Source organism: Lepus europaeus, chromosome 6 (genome assembly GCF_033115175.1).
Source record: "Lepus europaeus isolate LE1 chromosome 6, mLepTim1.pri, whole genome shotgun sequence".
NCBI lineage: Eukaryota > Metazoa > Chordata > Mammalia > Lagomorpha > Leporidae > Lepus > Lepus europaeus.
Window position 1 is genome coordinate 37,442,068 of NC_084832.1, and position 17,035 is coordinate 37,459,102.

The following is a 17,035-nucleotide window of genomic DNA, read 5'->3' on the forward strand; positions in this document are numbered from 1 at the left end:
AGACTGTATCCTGATGCACAGATTGGACATCTCTTCCCAAAGGAACTGCACAAACTATTGGCAGAGCTGAGAATAGAATATAAACCTCCTAGTCTTTGGATGGGGAGAATCTTTTTCAGTGGTGTCCCTTTGTGTACAAGCATAAGTGTTCCCCAGGGTAAAAACTGTGCCCCTGAATTGGCCGTCAATCCCCAGCAGGTGCTATGGGTGATTGGCAGATGCTGAGCTGTGGAATTATTTGTACCTAGAATATCAATAATGGGCATATGTCACTACAGTATGTGGCATGAGATGCCCCCTTGCATTGGAGGTATTCTGGTGACACAGACACTTCCTAGTGTGGGTGAGCACTGGGAAGAGTGAGGAACCATGGCTTTCCATTTTGGAGGGGGATGGGGTTGGAGAATGCCAGGTCTCTTGAGTCATTAGCTGGAATTTACTAAAGCTGTCTCCCTCTGGAGCACTTTTATCAGAGTCACTGCTACTTACGTGCTTCTGTTTTCTGACCACATTGACTCCATGTTTTCAGAGTAGAGGCTATCTTTCCACATGGAAGAGCTCTAGTAAGAAACAAAATTTCACTCAGAAGCTCCCCAGATAAGTGGTGTGGGCCGAAGAGACGTTGAATAGATTCAAGACATACAAAAGGGGTCCAAAATCATTTCATAATATTTGTAAATATAACAAATACTAAAAAGATAAAGTATTAGAACAACAACAACAACAACAACAAATACTAAAAAGGATAGTTTATCCTTTTTAGTATTTGTTGTTGTTGTTGTTGTTGTTCTAGTACTAGTGGTTGAACTCTGTAATTAACACACAATTATTCTTAGGTGTTTAAATTTTAACTGAAAAGTGATCCCTGTTAAATTTAAGAGTGGAAAAAGAGAGGGAGGAGATGTACAATTTGGGACATGCACAATCAGACTTGCCCCAAATGATGGAGTTAGAAATGTGCCAGGGGATTCCAATACAATCCCATCAAGGTGGCATGTACCAATGCCATCTCACTAGTCCAAGTGATCAATTTCAGTTCACATTCGATGGCTCTGATAGGTCTAAGAATCAAAGGGATCACACAAACAAGACAAGTGTCTGCTAATACTAACTGATAGAATCAAAAAGGCAGAGAAAGATCCAACATGGGAAGTGGGATACACAGCAGACTCATAGAATGGCAGATGTCCTAAACAGCACTCTGGCCTCAGAATCAGCCCTTAAGGCATTTGCATCTGGCTGAAGAGCCAATGAGAGTATTGTAGGCATGGAAAGCCAAGATACCATGGAAAAGAAAAAAAAAAAAAGAAGAAGACCTAAATGAAAGATCTCTGAGAGTGAGATCCCAGTGGAAAGAACGGGGCCATCAAAGAAGGAGGTACCCTTCTCCGAAGGGAGGAGAGAACTTCCACTTTGACTATGACCCTATCGGAATAAGATCAAAGTCAGCGAACTCTAAAGGCTTCCATAGCCCTGGCAACTCATGAATAGAGCCTAGGGAGATTACTGACGCCATGAACAGGAGTGTCAAATTGTTAAGTCAGCAACAGAAGTCACTGTGTACTTACATCCCATGTGGGATCTGTCCTTAATGTGTTGTCTAATGTGCAGTGATACTATAACTAGTACTGAAACAGTATTTTTACATTTTGTGTTTCTGCGTGGGTACAAACTGATGAGATCTTTACTAATTATATACTGAATCGATCTTCTGTATATAAAGATAATTGGAAATGAAAAAAACAAAACCTGGTGTTAAATTGGAAATGGCATAGAAAATTAATTAATTTTTTTAAAAAAATAATATGTAGGATCTCTGCCTTTAATGTGCTGTACACTCTTATTTAATGCTATAACTAGTACTCCAACAGTATTTTTTTTTCACTTTGTGTTGCTATATGGGGGCAAACTGTTGAAATCGTTACCTAATATATACTAAACTGATCTTCTGTATATAAAGAGAATAGAAAATGAATCATGATGTGATTGGAAGGGGAAAGGGAGCGGGAAATGGGAGGGTTGTGGGTGGGAGGGAAGTTTTGGGAGGGGGAAGCCATTGTAACCCATAAGCTGTACTTTGGAAATTTATATTCATTAAATAAAAGTTTAATAAAAAAATTTGTAAATATACAGATAATGTATATCAGTTAACCCTGTGCCACAGGTGGATGCTAATATTTCAAAATTTTGTATGTGCAAGTACTAGATAGAAATTTTATTTCTCGCAAGTACTAGATAGATATTTTATTTCTCGGACGGCGCCATGGCTTAACAGGCTTATCCTCTGCTTTGTGGCGCCGGCACACCGGGTTCTAGTCCCTGTCGGGGCGCCGGATTCTGTCCTGGTTGCCCCTCTTCCAGGCCAGATCTCTACTATGGCCTGGGAGTGCAGTGGAGGATGGCCCAAGTTCTTGGGCCCTGCACCCCATGGGAGACCAAGAGAAGCACCTGGCTCCTGCCATCGGACCAGCGCGGTGCGCCGGCCACAGCGCGCCTACCGCGGCGGCCATTGGAGGGTGAACCAACGGCAAAAAGGAAGACCTTTCTCTCTGTCTCTCTCTCACTATCCACTCTGCCTGTCAAAAAAAAAAATTTTTTTTAAAAATTTCTCTTGCATTGCTTCTGACAGGTCCCCTACACAAGTGCTTCTGTGAGAGGTTTTCATGATTCTCTGATAACTCATTTCCCACTATGGATATTTTACAGTCCTTATATTATCTGTCCCTTCCAGAGCGGGCTGAGTGTGCAATGCTAAGCTATGTATCTTGTATCTTTCATGTAAGGTAAGCCAGAACAAAGCCAAATATTACAGGTGTGTAGCCCAGGTCATCTAAAGTCGTAGCTAGTCATAACCTGAACCTAAGGGAACTAGAATCTGTTACATGGTGTAAAGTTAACACTTAAAATTATTGGGAGATTAAATTACCCACTTGGGTCAGAAATCAAGATAACAAGCTTTACTTACATAAATTGGGTCATTTACTGAATTACACTTAAGTGTTGAGCCTTTATCTGTGGTCACAGGGATTAGAGAAATTCAACCACTAATCTGTTTTTCCTTAAGAGTTCTCAATATGACAGTGAAGAAAAATGGGCAAATCAATAAAACAGAGGACTTGACACAACTAAAGTTGAACTGACTTTATTTGCAATCTCCCATGCAGAATAAAATTAGGGCTGTACTGAAATCATTTAAATATTTGTAACAGGATAAGAAATTTACAGATTTTTTTGTTCAAATCCTACAAAAATATTTGTTTCTGCACTCTCCAGAGATATTTTTGGAAATAAGGAGTTCTTGGAATAAAAATCAGATGAAAAGTATTTAGTGGAATACAGCAAGAGAGAAGAAAGATCATTCTCCTAGGGCTTTGCACAACCCACTAGAATTGATTTTTTTTATTTTTGCAGGACTGAATGTGAGTCCACCCTCCATAGCTTTGGCCTCTGTCAGGTTGAGTAAATCACATATGAAGGCAAGAAGAAAATGACAGAAGGCTAAGGGTACTAGGCACATATTGGCACAGCTGACTTCATCCCTGAGACGTTGTTCAGTGTGAGTCATTGTAACTATAGCATGTGGTCGTGACTTTTCATAGGAAATACTCAGAATGGCACACTGGAATTCTTGTGACTTTTACAACTATGCATGCTGTAGAAGTAGATCCCCCAAAATTACACAGAAGTGGAGAAATTCTCATTTCAGAACTGGTGTTAGAAGATTTAAAGACATACATTGCTGAATAGGAAGCAACCTCAAAGTACACAATTTTTATGAGCAATTTTCACTTACACTTGGAAACTTTCATGAGAAGAATGAAACCCAAAAAGCAGTTAGGGTTGTAAACTTACATGTGAGGCTGGACAAAGTGTAGTAATGTGGAAACATGACAAGACAAAGGAGTAAGTAGGAAAATGTGACAAGAGAAAGGAGTTTGGGCTAGGGCCATTAATGTTGAAAAATGACCAAGGGGATAGGTTAGTTCAGAGGTAGGTTTCCTTTCGCCTTGACTCCCATGACTGGTGATACACATAGAGGATAACTTTCTGTTGGAAGTTTACTTTTCATTCAAGAAGAAAAAGAAAAGTCAAAGTACTCTTCTGGAATCTGTTGTTTCTCAGGTATCTTTAGCTCCAAGCAATCAATATGTGGCCTATAAGGCTACTGTAGTAAACTAGGTGATAGATGATAGAGAATAAATATTCCGTTGTATGAATGTATCTCATTTTGTTTATTCACTTGTTGATGGACATTTGGGTTGTGTCTACTTTGGGGGATGATGACCTAAACTGTTCTGTGTTTTACATTTTTGTACAAGACTTACTATGGACATGTTTTTCCACTTCTTAAGGTAAATCTCTAGGTTTCTGAAATGGCTGGGTTATGAGTAGGTCAGTGTGTAACTCCTAAGAAAATTCCAGTTTTCTAAAGGGGTTGTGTCACTTTGCACTTCTGCGTGTGGTGCATGAGAGTTCCCATGGCTCTGCATCTTTGCCACACTTGGTCTTTCTTGTTGTTAGTCATCCTTGTAAGCGTGGGCATATGGCAATTTCAGTTCACATTTTCCCTGATGGCTAAGGCTGATGGCCATGTCTGGGTTTTCATTTCTTCACCAGAAAGTTTATATTATCCTCATTGTTGGGACTTTGGTTTCTTTGAGCTGAAGCTTATGAACATTTTATTTATTTAAGGATTTGTTTATTAATTTTGAAAAAACTACAGAGATAGCGGCAAGACAGAGAGATAGAGAGATAGATCTTCCATTCTCTATTTCACTCCCCAAATGACCCTACCTCCCAGCACTGAGCCAGGCTGGAACTAGGAGCCAGGAGCTTCATCTGGGTCCCAAACACTTGGGTCATCTCCCGCCACCCTTCCCAGGCCATTAGCAGAGAACTGGATCAGAAGTGGAGCAGCCAGGCACAAACCAGCACCCATATGGGATGCTGGCATCACAGGTGGTGGCTTTACCTGCCAGGCCACAATGCTGGCCCTATGAACACTTCTTTTTTTTTTTTTTTTTTGACAGGCAGAGTGGACAGTGAGTGAGAGAGACAGAGAGAAAGGTCTTCCTTTGCCGTTGGTTCACCCTCCAATGGCCGCCACGGCTGGCACGCTGCGGCCGGTGCACCACGCTGAATCCGATGGCAGGAGCCAGGTGCTTCTCCTGGTCTCCCATGGGGTGCAGGGCCCAAGCACTTGGGCCATCCTCCACTGCCTTCCCTGGCCACAGCAGAGAGCTGGCCTGGAAGAGGGGCAACCAGGACAGAATCCAGCACCCTGACCGGGACTAGAACCTGATGTGCCGGCGCCGCAAGGAGGAGGATTAGCCTAGTGAGCTGCAGCGCTGGCCAACCTATGAACACTTTTAAAAGCAATCAAAAGATATAATTTATTAAAGTTGGCAGTGGTCTGTTCACTCTCATGGTTTTGTTTCACAGAATGGTCAAGTATGATACTGCTATTTAACTTCCATTTCAATTAATTTTAGCTGACTTTTTGTTAGCTAGTATGCATTTGTATAGGGCCCATTTCTTTTTTATTCTATCAATTAGGATGAAAATTTATACCATGTGATGATACCAGGTCTAGGTAAACATAAATTATCTCAAAACGATTCCACTAAAATGAGGGTTCTGACCTTTCTTCCAGGTCCCGGATGTTATCAGCAGCATCAGGCAGTTATCCAAAGCTGCCATGAAGGAGGATGCCAAACCCAGCAAGGACACGGAGGACGCCTTTTACAACTCGCAGAAGTTCGAGGTCTTATACTGTGGGAAGGTGACCGTGAGCCACAAGAAGGCGCCGTCCAGTCTCATTGACGACTGCATCGAAAAGTTCAGCCTGCACGAACAGCAGCGCCTGAGGCTTCAGGCGGACCCCAGCGAGGACTTGGTGACCCCGGAGGCCGAGGTGCCAGGGGCCCCCCGAGACACCTTGCAAGAGGAGACCGAGGCCGAGGGCAACGCCGACACCCATCCCGGGCTCCCCGCCGCACCCAGCCAGCCTGCGCCACCCACCTCTAGGCTTTGCTTCCCTGAGCGGATTTTGGAAGATTCAACCTTCGACGAACAGCAAGAGTTCCGGTCTCGGTGTAGCAGTGTCACCGGAGTCCTGCAGAAGAAAGTTCACGAGAGCGGCCAAATAGCACAGCCTCGCCGGAGACATGCGAGCGCGCCCAGCCATGTGCAACCCTCGGATTCCCAGAAGAACAGAACGATGCTGTTCCAGGTACAGGCGGCAGGGCCAACGGGGTCCAAGTCATAACGAGCTGGGCAGCCTCTGGGCCAGGACACAACACCTGTCATCCCGCTGTGCTGTGGTCAGATGGAGAGAGGGCAATGGAGAGTAGGAAAGGGGCGAGGGGCAGACAGGGGATGTGGATCTTAAGCAATAAGGGGGCGGGGCAGAAGGAGGAGAAAGAAGCAATTAAAGGGGCATGGCTGGAAAGCCGGCGATGTATGGATACCTCTTGATTCCTATCACCAGCATTGGGTTTTGGTTAATTGTCATCAATAAACACTTTATTATTATTATTTAAATTTTATTTAAAATATACAAATTTCATGCATTTCCTATATACAGATTTAGGAATATAATGATACTTCCCATCCTACCCTGGCTCCTGCCCAAGCTCCCATCCTTTCTCTTCCCTCTCGTATTCCCTGTCTTAATTTTTACAAAGATCTATTTTCAGTTTACTTTATACTCTTAAGATTAACGGTACACTAAGTAAAGAGTTCAAAAAATAATATGAAGAAAAATACACTGTTCCTCAACAGTACAGACAAGGGCTGTATACAATCATGAGTCTGGAAATGCCAATTTCACACCAATACATTACATTTTAGATACGCTGTTAGTTGCCGTTGATTAGGGAAAACATCTGGTGTCTGTCTTTTTGGAACTGGCTTATTTCACTGAGTTTAATGGTTTACAGTTGCATCGATTATGTTGCAAAAGACAGGATTTCATCTTTTTTTTTAACTGCTGAATAGTATTCCAAAATGTGTATATACCATAATTTCTTTATCTAGTCATCACTTGATGGACGTCAAGGTTGATTCCATATCTTAGCTGTTGTGAATTGACCTGCAATGAACATGGGGGTACAGGTAACTCTTTCGTCTGCTGATTTTCAAATTCAATAAGTACTTTAAAAAAATTCCAGAGAGCCAGACTTTTTGCAGATTGAATGATGTGTGATTTGGCATGAAAAAAGAGAAGACTTTTTTAGAAAGAGAAACAAAAGTCTAGAGATTCACAGGTATATTTTCAGATGAGAGCACAACAAGTCACTCTGTCACACAACAGGGAAGCTTAAAGAAATTCCATTGGCCTGATAATTTACTGGAATGGCTGTTAAAACACTTTGATGCAGGGCAGGCACTGTGGCGTAGTGGGTAAAGCTGCTGCCTGCAGTACCAACATCCCATATGGGTTGCTGGTTCAAGTCCTGGCTGCTCCACTTCCAATCCAGCTCCCTGCTAATATGCCTGAGAAAGTAGCAGAGAATGGCCCAAGTCCTTGTGCCTCTGTACCCACATGGGAGACCTGAAAGAAGCTCCTGGCTTCGGATCGGCTCAGCTCCAGCTGTTGCAGCAATTTGGGGAGTAAACTAGCAGATGGAAGACCTATCTCTCTATCTCCCCCCCCCCCGTCTCTTCCTCTGCCTCTCTGTAATTCTGCTTTTCAAATAAATAAATTAATCTTTAAAAAATTTTGGTGCGATGTATGTTATTGTTGTAACATAATTTTTTAAAAGATTTATTTATTTATTTGAAAGTCAGAGTTACACAGAGAGAGGAGAGGCAGAGAGAGAGAGAGGTCTTCCATCTGATGGTTTACTCCCCAGTTGGCCACAATGGCCGGAGCTGCGCTGATCCGAAGCCAGGAGCCAGGAGCTTCTTCTGGGTCTCCCATGTAGGTGCAGGGGCCCAAGGATTTGGGCCATCTTCTACTGCTTTTCCCAGGCCATAGCAGAGAGCTGGATCAGAAATGAAGCAGCCGGGTCTCGAACCTGCACCCATATGGGATGCTGGCACTTCAGGCCAGGGCATTTACCCACTACACCACAGCACTGGCCCCTGATAATTCTTAATTTTTAAAATAATTTTTGAGTGTTGCACAGCATACATAGAACGTCAAGTCCCACTGAAAAGAACTTTGTAACAATGCCCTGTAGAGGGTATCCTCAGCTTACAATATTTGAGTTATTTTGAAATTAAAAAAAAAAAAAGTGGCTATTTACCCCATTTTAAAGAAGTCCTGAGAAGGAAATTCTGCAGCATACCTTGACAAACAGTCCCAGTGTGTAATGTTCGTTTTACTAGAATTCATGTTTTGTTTTTGTTAGCTCTAGGCTTGTAATCAAAGAGTCTCTAGTCTTTCTTTGGTGATACATTAACTGAATTTTCTCCTCCTCTCTGTGCCGTCAGATTTTTTTTTTTAATCTAATCTCAGTCCTTGCCATTAATTTTTTTGAACGGTTGTTTATTTCTTTAAAAAAATCTCATCAGCACAATTTTATATACCATTTTGTAGACCATTTGGGAAAAAGTATGGATATAAATAATTGATATCTTTAGAAATCAAGAAGTAAGTAAAGGTTACATAGCTTTTGAAGACAATCATTTCTACTCTGAAAAGATTATTTTTTGTATCTTATTTAAGAACAATTTAGTTACCGTTATTTTTTGATAAAGAGAAGAAATGTTATAAGGTGACTAAAGTTTTGGGTTAAAGTATTGGTTGAGTAGATGCTGGAGAGAGTATGAAATAGGTGTATCTGATATGTTGTATTTAAATCTAAATTATTAATAAACTATTTAGTCATAGGGTGCATGTTGGGTCCTTGTAAATTGAAATTAATTGGGATGCTTTTTTTTTAAGGTTGGACGATTTGAGATTAACCTTATCAGTCCAGACACTAAATCAGTTGTTCTAGAAAAGAATTTTAAAGATATCTCCTCTTGTTCTCAGGTACGTATGAGATATTATAGTATTTGAAGGAATCAATTAAATCTTGTTCCATGATTAACCATGAAATAACTAGACTTAAACCACTCACATTTTCATGTGTGTGTTTTTTTTTGTTTTGTTTTATTTTGTTTTACTTTTTAAAAGAACTAGTTTTAATCCAAGTGCTCATGTTTTTAATGTCTATGCCAGTTAACAAAATCCTGTTGAAGTCTCTCAGTATCTGCCATATGAGTTTGTTCTCATTTCAGTCAGCTTTCTCTCTTTGGTATATCATCACTTCATCAAGTCTCCTCCATTGAGTGGATTTTTGTGTGTTGAGTTCTTTTGGAAATACTTTCAGAGTTAATGTTCTTAGAATCTTGGGCTGGGGGACTTATGGGTGTTACTGAGTCACATTTGCTATTAGTAGGAAGTTAAAGGAGAACTAGTGTTTTCAGTTGATAGTTATGTAAATTTTGAAAAATACTTTAATGTTTTTGGTCTTTTAATTTGAAATATATATATTTAGATATTTCTAAAAATAATTGGTATAGCCAGAGGTGTACAAGATTGTAATATTAGGCATGAATTCGTATCCTAAATATGCTAGTAATTTAGAACATCTATTCAAGGGTTAGAGCTACTAAACTTTTGATAAAAGTAGAAAGAATTTTTGAGGTCAGGAGGATGGAGGTGCACCTGAAACTCAATGTGGAAAGGCTGAAAATGTGAAGACACCAGTGAGGAGGACCCTGGAACAGAGAGCCCAGTTTCTAGTCCAATGACTTAGTGACCTGCTAGGAGCTGCAGCATGCCAGGTCCCTACCTGTATTTTTTTTTTTTTGACAGGCAGAGTGGACAGTGAGAGAGAGACAGAGAGAAAGGTCTTCCTTTGCCGTTGGTTCACCCTCCAATGGCCGTCGCGGCCAGCGCGCTGCGACTGGCGCACCGCGCTGATCCGATGGCAGGAGCCAGGTGCTTCTCCTGGTCTCCCATGGGGTGCAGGGCCCAAGCACTTGGGCCATCCTCCACTGCACTCCCTGGCCACAGCAGAGAGCTGGCCTGGAAGAGGTGCAACCGGGACAGGATCAGTGCCCCGACCGGGACTAGAACCCGGTGTGCCGGCGCCGCAAGGTGGAGGATTAGCCTAGTGAGCCACGGCGCCGGCCCCTACCTGTATTTTAATATTGGAAAATCCTAACTGCCTATTTGATTTTCTTCCTTTCTTGTTTTTGGATTTTTGAGGTTAGCTTTGCTATAGGTATGATATTCAGACATTTTTCCCTTTGAATATGACAAAAGAGTTTTTGTACAGCTTGTTAATCATTTGTCTCCATGTCAGGTAGTAGTTTTCACTTCTAATATTTTGTTTTCATGTATTTTCTCTTAAACAGAGATTTGCAATTATGTTGCATAGATAAAACTTTTTCTGCTCTAGTAACTTTAAGAGTGCCAGCGTTTGAGTATAGGCAAAATATATGTATTGAGAATTTCCTAATTTCTATTTAAAGGGATACAGAAGTTTTGCACAAAATTATTCACTTTAATGGGAAAAGATTTAGTAAGCATTGTTTTAATTATCTGTTTTCTGGGGGTTCCTGCAGCATCATAAGCCTCTGAGGGCAGGTGTCTTAGTCTCTGGGGGTGCACTAAGTTAGAGCTTAACCTTTAGTTGCCCAGTAAATGTTGAATGATTGTTTCTCCAACTCTTGAGGAAAAACTGCCATAGAAACCCAGGGTAGTTCCTGCTCCCCCAGGGCACCAAGAGGCTTTCTCGAAAGCTGTGCTTCCTCCTGCAGCTTCCTAGTGAGGAAACTAGTAATGCTCTTTGAGCAGTCACAAGAGAAAAAGAAAAGAAAAAGGTAGAGAGAAAAAGAGCAGCCAAGCCAAATATGTAAAACTCGAAGTTCACATGTGAATTGGTTTTCCTTTTTATTTTTCTAAGGCAGGCTTTTATTATCTATTCTGATTCAGAAAGAGAAACTTCTGAAAAGGCCTTTCTTCTGTGTGATGGCCTGGGAGCCATGTGCTCTTTTCTGAATGGCACTGTCCACAGAAATGAGCTGGTAGTGTGTGGCTGGATTCAGAAACAGGCCTGCTTTTTTAACTCTGCACACCTACAAAAGTTATTATCTTCAAAATCTGTAGGGCTGTTTTCCCAGCAAGCATGAGGAATACAGGAGTGGTTTGCTTTACTGGTAACTTTGCCTTGGCCGGCAGACTCTCTAAGCTAATGAGGGCCTGTGAATTTTACCCATTTAGTTCTTTTTTTTTTTTTTAACTTGTATTTAATGAAATTTCCAAAGTACAGCTTATGGATTACAATGGCTTCCCCCCCCACCCACATAACTTCCCTCCCATCCGCAACCCTCCCCTTTCCTGCTCCCTCTCCCCTTCTGTTCACATCAAGATTCATTTTCAATTCTCTTTATATAAAGAAGATCAGTTTAGTATATATTAAGTAAAGATTTCAACAGTTTGCACCCACATAGAAACACAAAGTGAAAAATACTGTTTGAGTACTAGTTATAGCATTAAATCACAATGTACAGCACATTAAGGACAGAGATCCTGCATGAGGAGTAAGTGCACAGTGACTCCTGTTGTTGACTTAACAATTGACACTCTTGTTTATGGCATCAGTAATCACCCTATTACCCATTTAGTTCTAAGCTGGTAAAAGATGTTTCTTAATCCCTAAAGAGTTGTGCCAGATCGAGCTTACTTTCACCTTGTGAATTGCAACTTTACTCCTCTCTTTCTCTTTTTGCATAGTTGATTTCCTTTTTCTATATCTGTTGGATAGATTGAGCTTGTTATCACAAGGATAATGGTTACCACTTATCAAACATTCCAGGAACTATTACAGGTATTTCTTAGGTTTAATCTAAAATATTTCTGACCATGGATGCTGTTACCACTATTTTAGAATGAGGAATGGAGCCTCAGAGATAACACCAGCAAGATAGCTCATAATTAGTAAATCAGTTGGACCAAGATTTAAGCACAAATGCCTGTGACTCCAAAGCCTATTTTCTTCTCACTTGGATTTAGGGGATTTCAGGGACTGCTGTAGAATTTTTGCCTACCTGGCTTTTCAAATAATAAGATGTTGCTATTAAAGTAGTAAAGTGCCAACTCCTTATTGATATGTATGTATTCAAACTGATGAGACTAATTTTTCTGTTAAGTAGGGCTGAGTTTATCTAGCCTGGGAAGCACAATGAATTGTGAATGTAGACTGGCACCTGCAGTAACTTCTTCAACATACATCAGTTTTTACCAATGTGACTGTCTAAAAATAGACAAATATTCTGGTGTTTCCATACATACTTGAAGGGATTGTATGCCATTTAATTCTGGTGTTGTCAGTTGTCGTTTTTCTTAGATTCTTAGCCCTCACATAAAGAAGAATAGGGTTTATGATTAATCATCCGACCAAGAAGACAGTAAATTGAAAACTCCATTCCTTGCCAACAGGGAGTAGTGGTTTTATTTCAAGGTGCAGGGGATCTTGCCATCCCTGTTTTTCCTCCTGAGGACCTGAGTCATCAGAAACAAAACAATCTTTGCTTTCATTTTACATATCATCAGGCCATTGTGGAAGTTTGCTGTGATATCACAGGGTGGGTTCATGGAACTGAGAAAGCGTAGAACTAGTGTTGGTTTCTGTGCTGTTGTTTAAAGGACAGATTCCCATAAACCCATATTGTACCTCTTCCTCCCATCTAGGGTATAAAGCACGTCGATCACTTTGGCTTTATCTGCCGGGAGTCTGCAGAGCCGGGGCTGAGCCAGTATATCTGTTACGTGTTCCAGTGTGCCAGCGAGTCTCTGGTGAGTGAACTAATGCTGTCCATGTGGCTCCAGGTGAAGCCTTTGCCCTTCCAAGCAGTACGCATGGTGGAGAAACACAAATTGTCATGGTCATGGTGAACCCTGGATGCTTTCTAGGGTTTAACAAGCCCGGTCATATTACCATGAATATTTTTAGAAGGGAAGAGAAGATTAACATGAGAAAAGCTGTTACTTTCCCAGTGCTCAAATAAGAAGAGAAGGGAGACTGTTGACTTCCTAGTTTCTTAATTACTGTAACATCTCACAGTCAAGAATGCTTACAACAACACAGCAGAGAACCATTTTTGTTTCATTAGCCTCTGTCTTCATTTTTAAAGGCTGTGTTCTCTGCGGTCTTCTTTGAACTTTCATTTTCTTTCCTTGAAATTTAAAAGTCAATTTTACTCTCATGTACTATGGGAATTTTGGTGTGTGAGTGAAGATACTTAAGGCAGGCTTGGAAATACACCTGAGTGACAAAGAAATATTGATTTTTTCCCCCCTCCAAGTGTTTTCTTACTGTCTCACATGTGCTATCTCTCTTTTTAACCAGTTTAACATAATCTTCAGATATAGCCATCCCCGTTCTTCAAGAGTTTACAGAAAACCGTTTCTTAGGCACATAATCCTTGTAGCAGCATTTCTCCCACAAGAACAAATGCAACCTGCACAGAAGCAAGTAAGCCAGGCAGCACTGTCCATTTTCCTTCATGCGTGTTATAATTGTCTTGATTCATTCTTGCCTTCCGCATTCCCAGTGTGGCCAGTGAATTAGGACTCGCTGAAGAAGTAACAGTGGGGCTCCACCTTTTTCTCTAGGGATTATAATGATATTTTGATTCTGGAACTTTCCATTTGAATGTTGTTCTAGATAATTAGCCACACCCGTGAAGTATCCACATGTCGGTATTCAGTTGGCCCCTGCTAAGCAGGTTCAGTTTAGGACTTAAGATCAACCTTTGAGGGTGGTCATTATATAAATGACAGTGGAAGGCATGGGAATATGTGAACACCAAGGGGAAGATAGAGGAGAGCCAAAGAGAACCAGTGATACTGCCCTGGGAAGTCCCAGCCTACTAAGAGTTCGGTAGAAAAGGATCATGTGGTATACTCTGCACCCATACTCTACTCCCACCCATTTCTGCTACTCACACCTCCACCATTCCCCCCTCATCCCTTCTCCTAAGACTGATCTTTCTACCATAGTCTCGATCCTGTACTCTCCTGCCTTCCCCAAACCTACCATATATCCTTGTATTTTTTATTTTGGTAGCACCCTTTACTCAACTCTCCACTTTTGAAAGCCTAGCACATTTTCTTTTGCCTTTTGTATCTTGTTTACCAAATCCTATCGACTCTCAAAGGAAATATCTCTCTCGTCTATCTCCCTTCCATTTCTTTCTGGCTGACTCTGGGTGTTGGCCCTCTTCACTTGGATTCTTGTATTGTATTATTGGCCCAATTCCTCTCCCTGCTGTTGCTTTCGTCTATGATCTATCCATTTTCTCCTTGCTGCTAGAGTTTGATTTATCGCTGAATTTCCTCACCAGCACCCAGTTACTGGGTGTCATCCTCAAGGACACAGTCTAGATGGTGTAGCAAGGAGTTGAGCCTGCTCCATTCTTCTCCGGCCTTGTGTGCTGGGACTCCTCTTCTAGAATGCAACGCCATGCCTTTTTTGTGACAGTATCTTCACAAGGGCTGTCAAGCAGCTCACGAGCTGCTCTCTGGGCTAAACCACAAATACCAGTCTGGCGATTGGTGCAGTGGTGCTTTTACTTTGATTTGCTACCAAACACTGCAATTGATGAGGGCCTGGGGCACTCACGGGGTCAAGGATTTAAGGGAGTAGCTGCAGCTCTCTGCAGGCCCCTCGTGGCACAGAGGTGGCACTTTTCTGGGTGGAGTGAGGAGTCTGTCATGTCAGGGGAGGCCAGAACCAGGCTCGCTGCCTTTTATGCTGTCAGGCCGGGAAGGGGCTCTGCCAGCCGCAAGGTTTCCTGCTGTTACTCAGCTGGGACTTTGGGCAGTGCTGTAGTTACTTGTTTCTGGGTCCCCCTTGTTGTTGTTGCATTGGCAGTAAAGCCGGCCTGGCCTCCACCTCCCCTGAGTACCGCTCCCCTTCTTTCTCCCGTGGGTTTTATGAGACCGAGCTTACTTGTCTCATCCTGCTGGAGCCATTCCTAACTCCTGTCAGCACTGCTCTGACTTCCCCTGGTGCCCAGTCTCCAGCAGCTCCTGCCAAGCCCCACCTTCATTCATCTGTTTCCATAAGCAGCTAATCCAGGAGCTGTGGATTTCACAGAGGTGGGGCTGTCTCTTCTTTTGTTGGCATGCTCAGGGTTGCTGGGTTAGTAAGTGCCTGATAGCTGTGTCTTGTGAATGATGAAATGATTGTGTTAGTCTTCACTTTAGGCAATCTTTTTCTAAGGTCTAATTGGTTTCTGATCACTGGATAACTTGCAATGAAACAGAAACAATCTAAAACCTTATTTCCAATCTCTTTCCACGGGTTTTGTTCTGAGGTTTGTTTTTTTTTTTTTTTTTTTTTTTTTTTTTTTTTTTTTTTTTTTTTTTAGCATTTTCATTTTGCCTGCACACATGCAGAGTGGGTTTAGTGGAAAGCCTGGGGGCATGCTACATTACCTCGAGATGTGCCCTGTGACTAAGGCAACAGACTGGACTGGCTGTGAATGCCTGCCTATTCCTGGAAGCTGTGTTGGGATTTGAGTTTCGGCAGCATTGTTCTTAAGAACAGGCCCATGCTAGGATCTTTCAAACCCTGTTTACTCTGCTGTTATCTCAAGCAAGCATCTTCACTGAGTGGTGAGGCATCAGAACTGCCTGCTGGAAGGAAGATTAAATGTAAATTTCCTGCCTAATAAAGGATGGCTCAAGCAGCTGATATAGGAACAAAAGAAAATAGTCAATTAAATACCCTTGGTGTGAGCAGTGTTCTAATTGATGTGGCTTGGCACTTATGTAGGTATTGCAAAATCAGGCATACTGACTTGTCTTCCCTGTATACCAAGAACACAAGGTAGCATTTTCTCTTGCTTTTTGGTAACAATTACTATGAATTTATGAACAATATAATGTTCTTATGTGTTGTACTGCGGGTAAGTTACATCGGAAGTGTAAATGCTTTTTTTTTCTTCGTTAAAATAGTTATTGTAGGTAGATAGCTTATTCTGTTTAACCAACTATTGAGATTAAAAAATTTATGTATTTTCACTTTATTTGAAAGAGAGACAAAGATCTCCTATCCTCTGATTCACTTTCTAAATTGCCTCAACTGCTGGGGCTGAGTCAGATTGGAGCCAGGAGCCTGGAACTCAATCTGGGGCTCCCACATGGGTGGCAGGAGCCCAAACACTTGAGCCATCACCTGCTGCCTCCCAGGGTATACATTAGTAGGCACTGGGACATGAACCAGGTACTCTGATTTGAGATGTAGATATCCCAAGTGGCATCTTGACCACTGTTTAAAATGCCTACTCTGAGATTTTTAGAAAATCTCATTTATGTAACGGTGCTTTTTTTTTTTTTAAGATTTTATTTATTTATTTGAGAGGTTGAGTTACAGTAAGAGAGAGACAGAGAGAAAGGTCTTCCTTCCGTTGGTTCACTCCCCAGATAGCCACAACAGCCGGAGCTGTGCCGATCCGAAGCCAGGAGCCAAGTGCTCTTTCTGGGTATCCCATGCAGGTGCAGGGGCCCAAGGACTTGGGCCATCCTCCACTGCTTTTCCAGGCCACAGCAGAGAGCTGGATTGGAAGTGGAGCAGCTGGGACTAGAACCAGCACCCATGTGGGATGCTGGCACCACCGTCAGAGGATTAACCTAATGCACCATGGCATTGGCCCCACAGTGCTTTCTTCAACATTGGTTTAGATAATGTGAAAAGAAATGCAAGTTAATGCTATTCATACACAAAGGAAAAGTAATTTCCACAGATACAGAGAAAATAGGGAAAGTATAACCACAAGGAAAAAATAAAAGACCCAAGCTACTGAAAATCCAGAGTTTGTTCGGGGTTAGTAGTTAATTAAATAAGCCTGCTATTCATTAGAAACTTTAACATATTGATAGGAGAGTGAGGACTGGCCAGGGAAAGAGACCTTTGTCTTCTTCATAGTTGTTCACTGCAGATTTATGCCATTCTTCGTTGGAGAGTTTGAGAATTTAAATTATTCAGATAGTATAATCTTTTGACATCCTTAGACATTCTGTGAG

The 17,035-nt window shown here is 41.7% G+C and overlaps 1 protein-coding gene across 3 annotated transcripts in view; it reads left to right on the top strand.

Moving 5' to 3' along the window:
* The window catches only part of TBC1D4 (TBC1 domain family member 4), a 215,609-nt gene that overhangs the window by 119,553 nt on the left and 79,021 nt on the right, over positions 1-17,035 (top strand). For all 3 annotated transcript variants that reach the window (XM_062194085.1, XM_062194083.1, XM_062194084.1), the window contains exons 2-4: positions 5,654-6,232; positions 8,894-8,983; positions 12,695-12,799. In XM_062194085.1, coding sequence (XP_062050069.1) covers positions 5,654-6,232; positions 8,894-8,983; positions 12,695-12,799 — 774 coding nt within the window. The remainder of the gene's footprint in view (positions 1-5,653; positions 6,233-8,893; positions 8,984-12,694; positions 12,800-17,035) is intronic.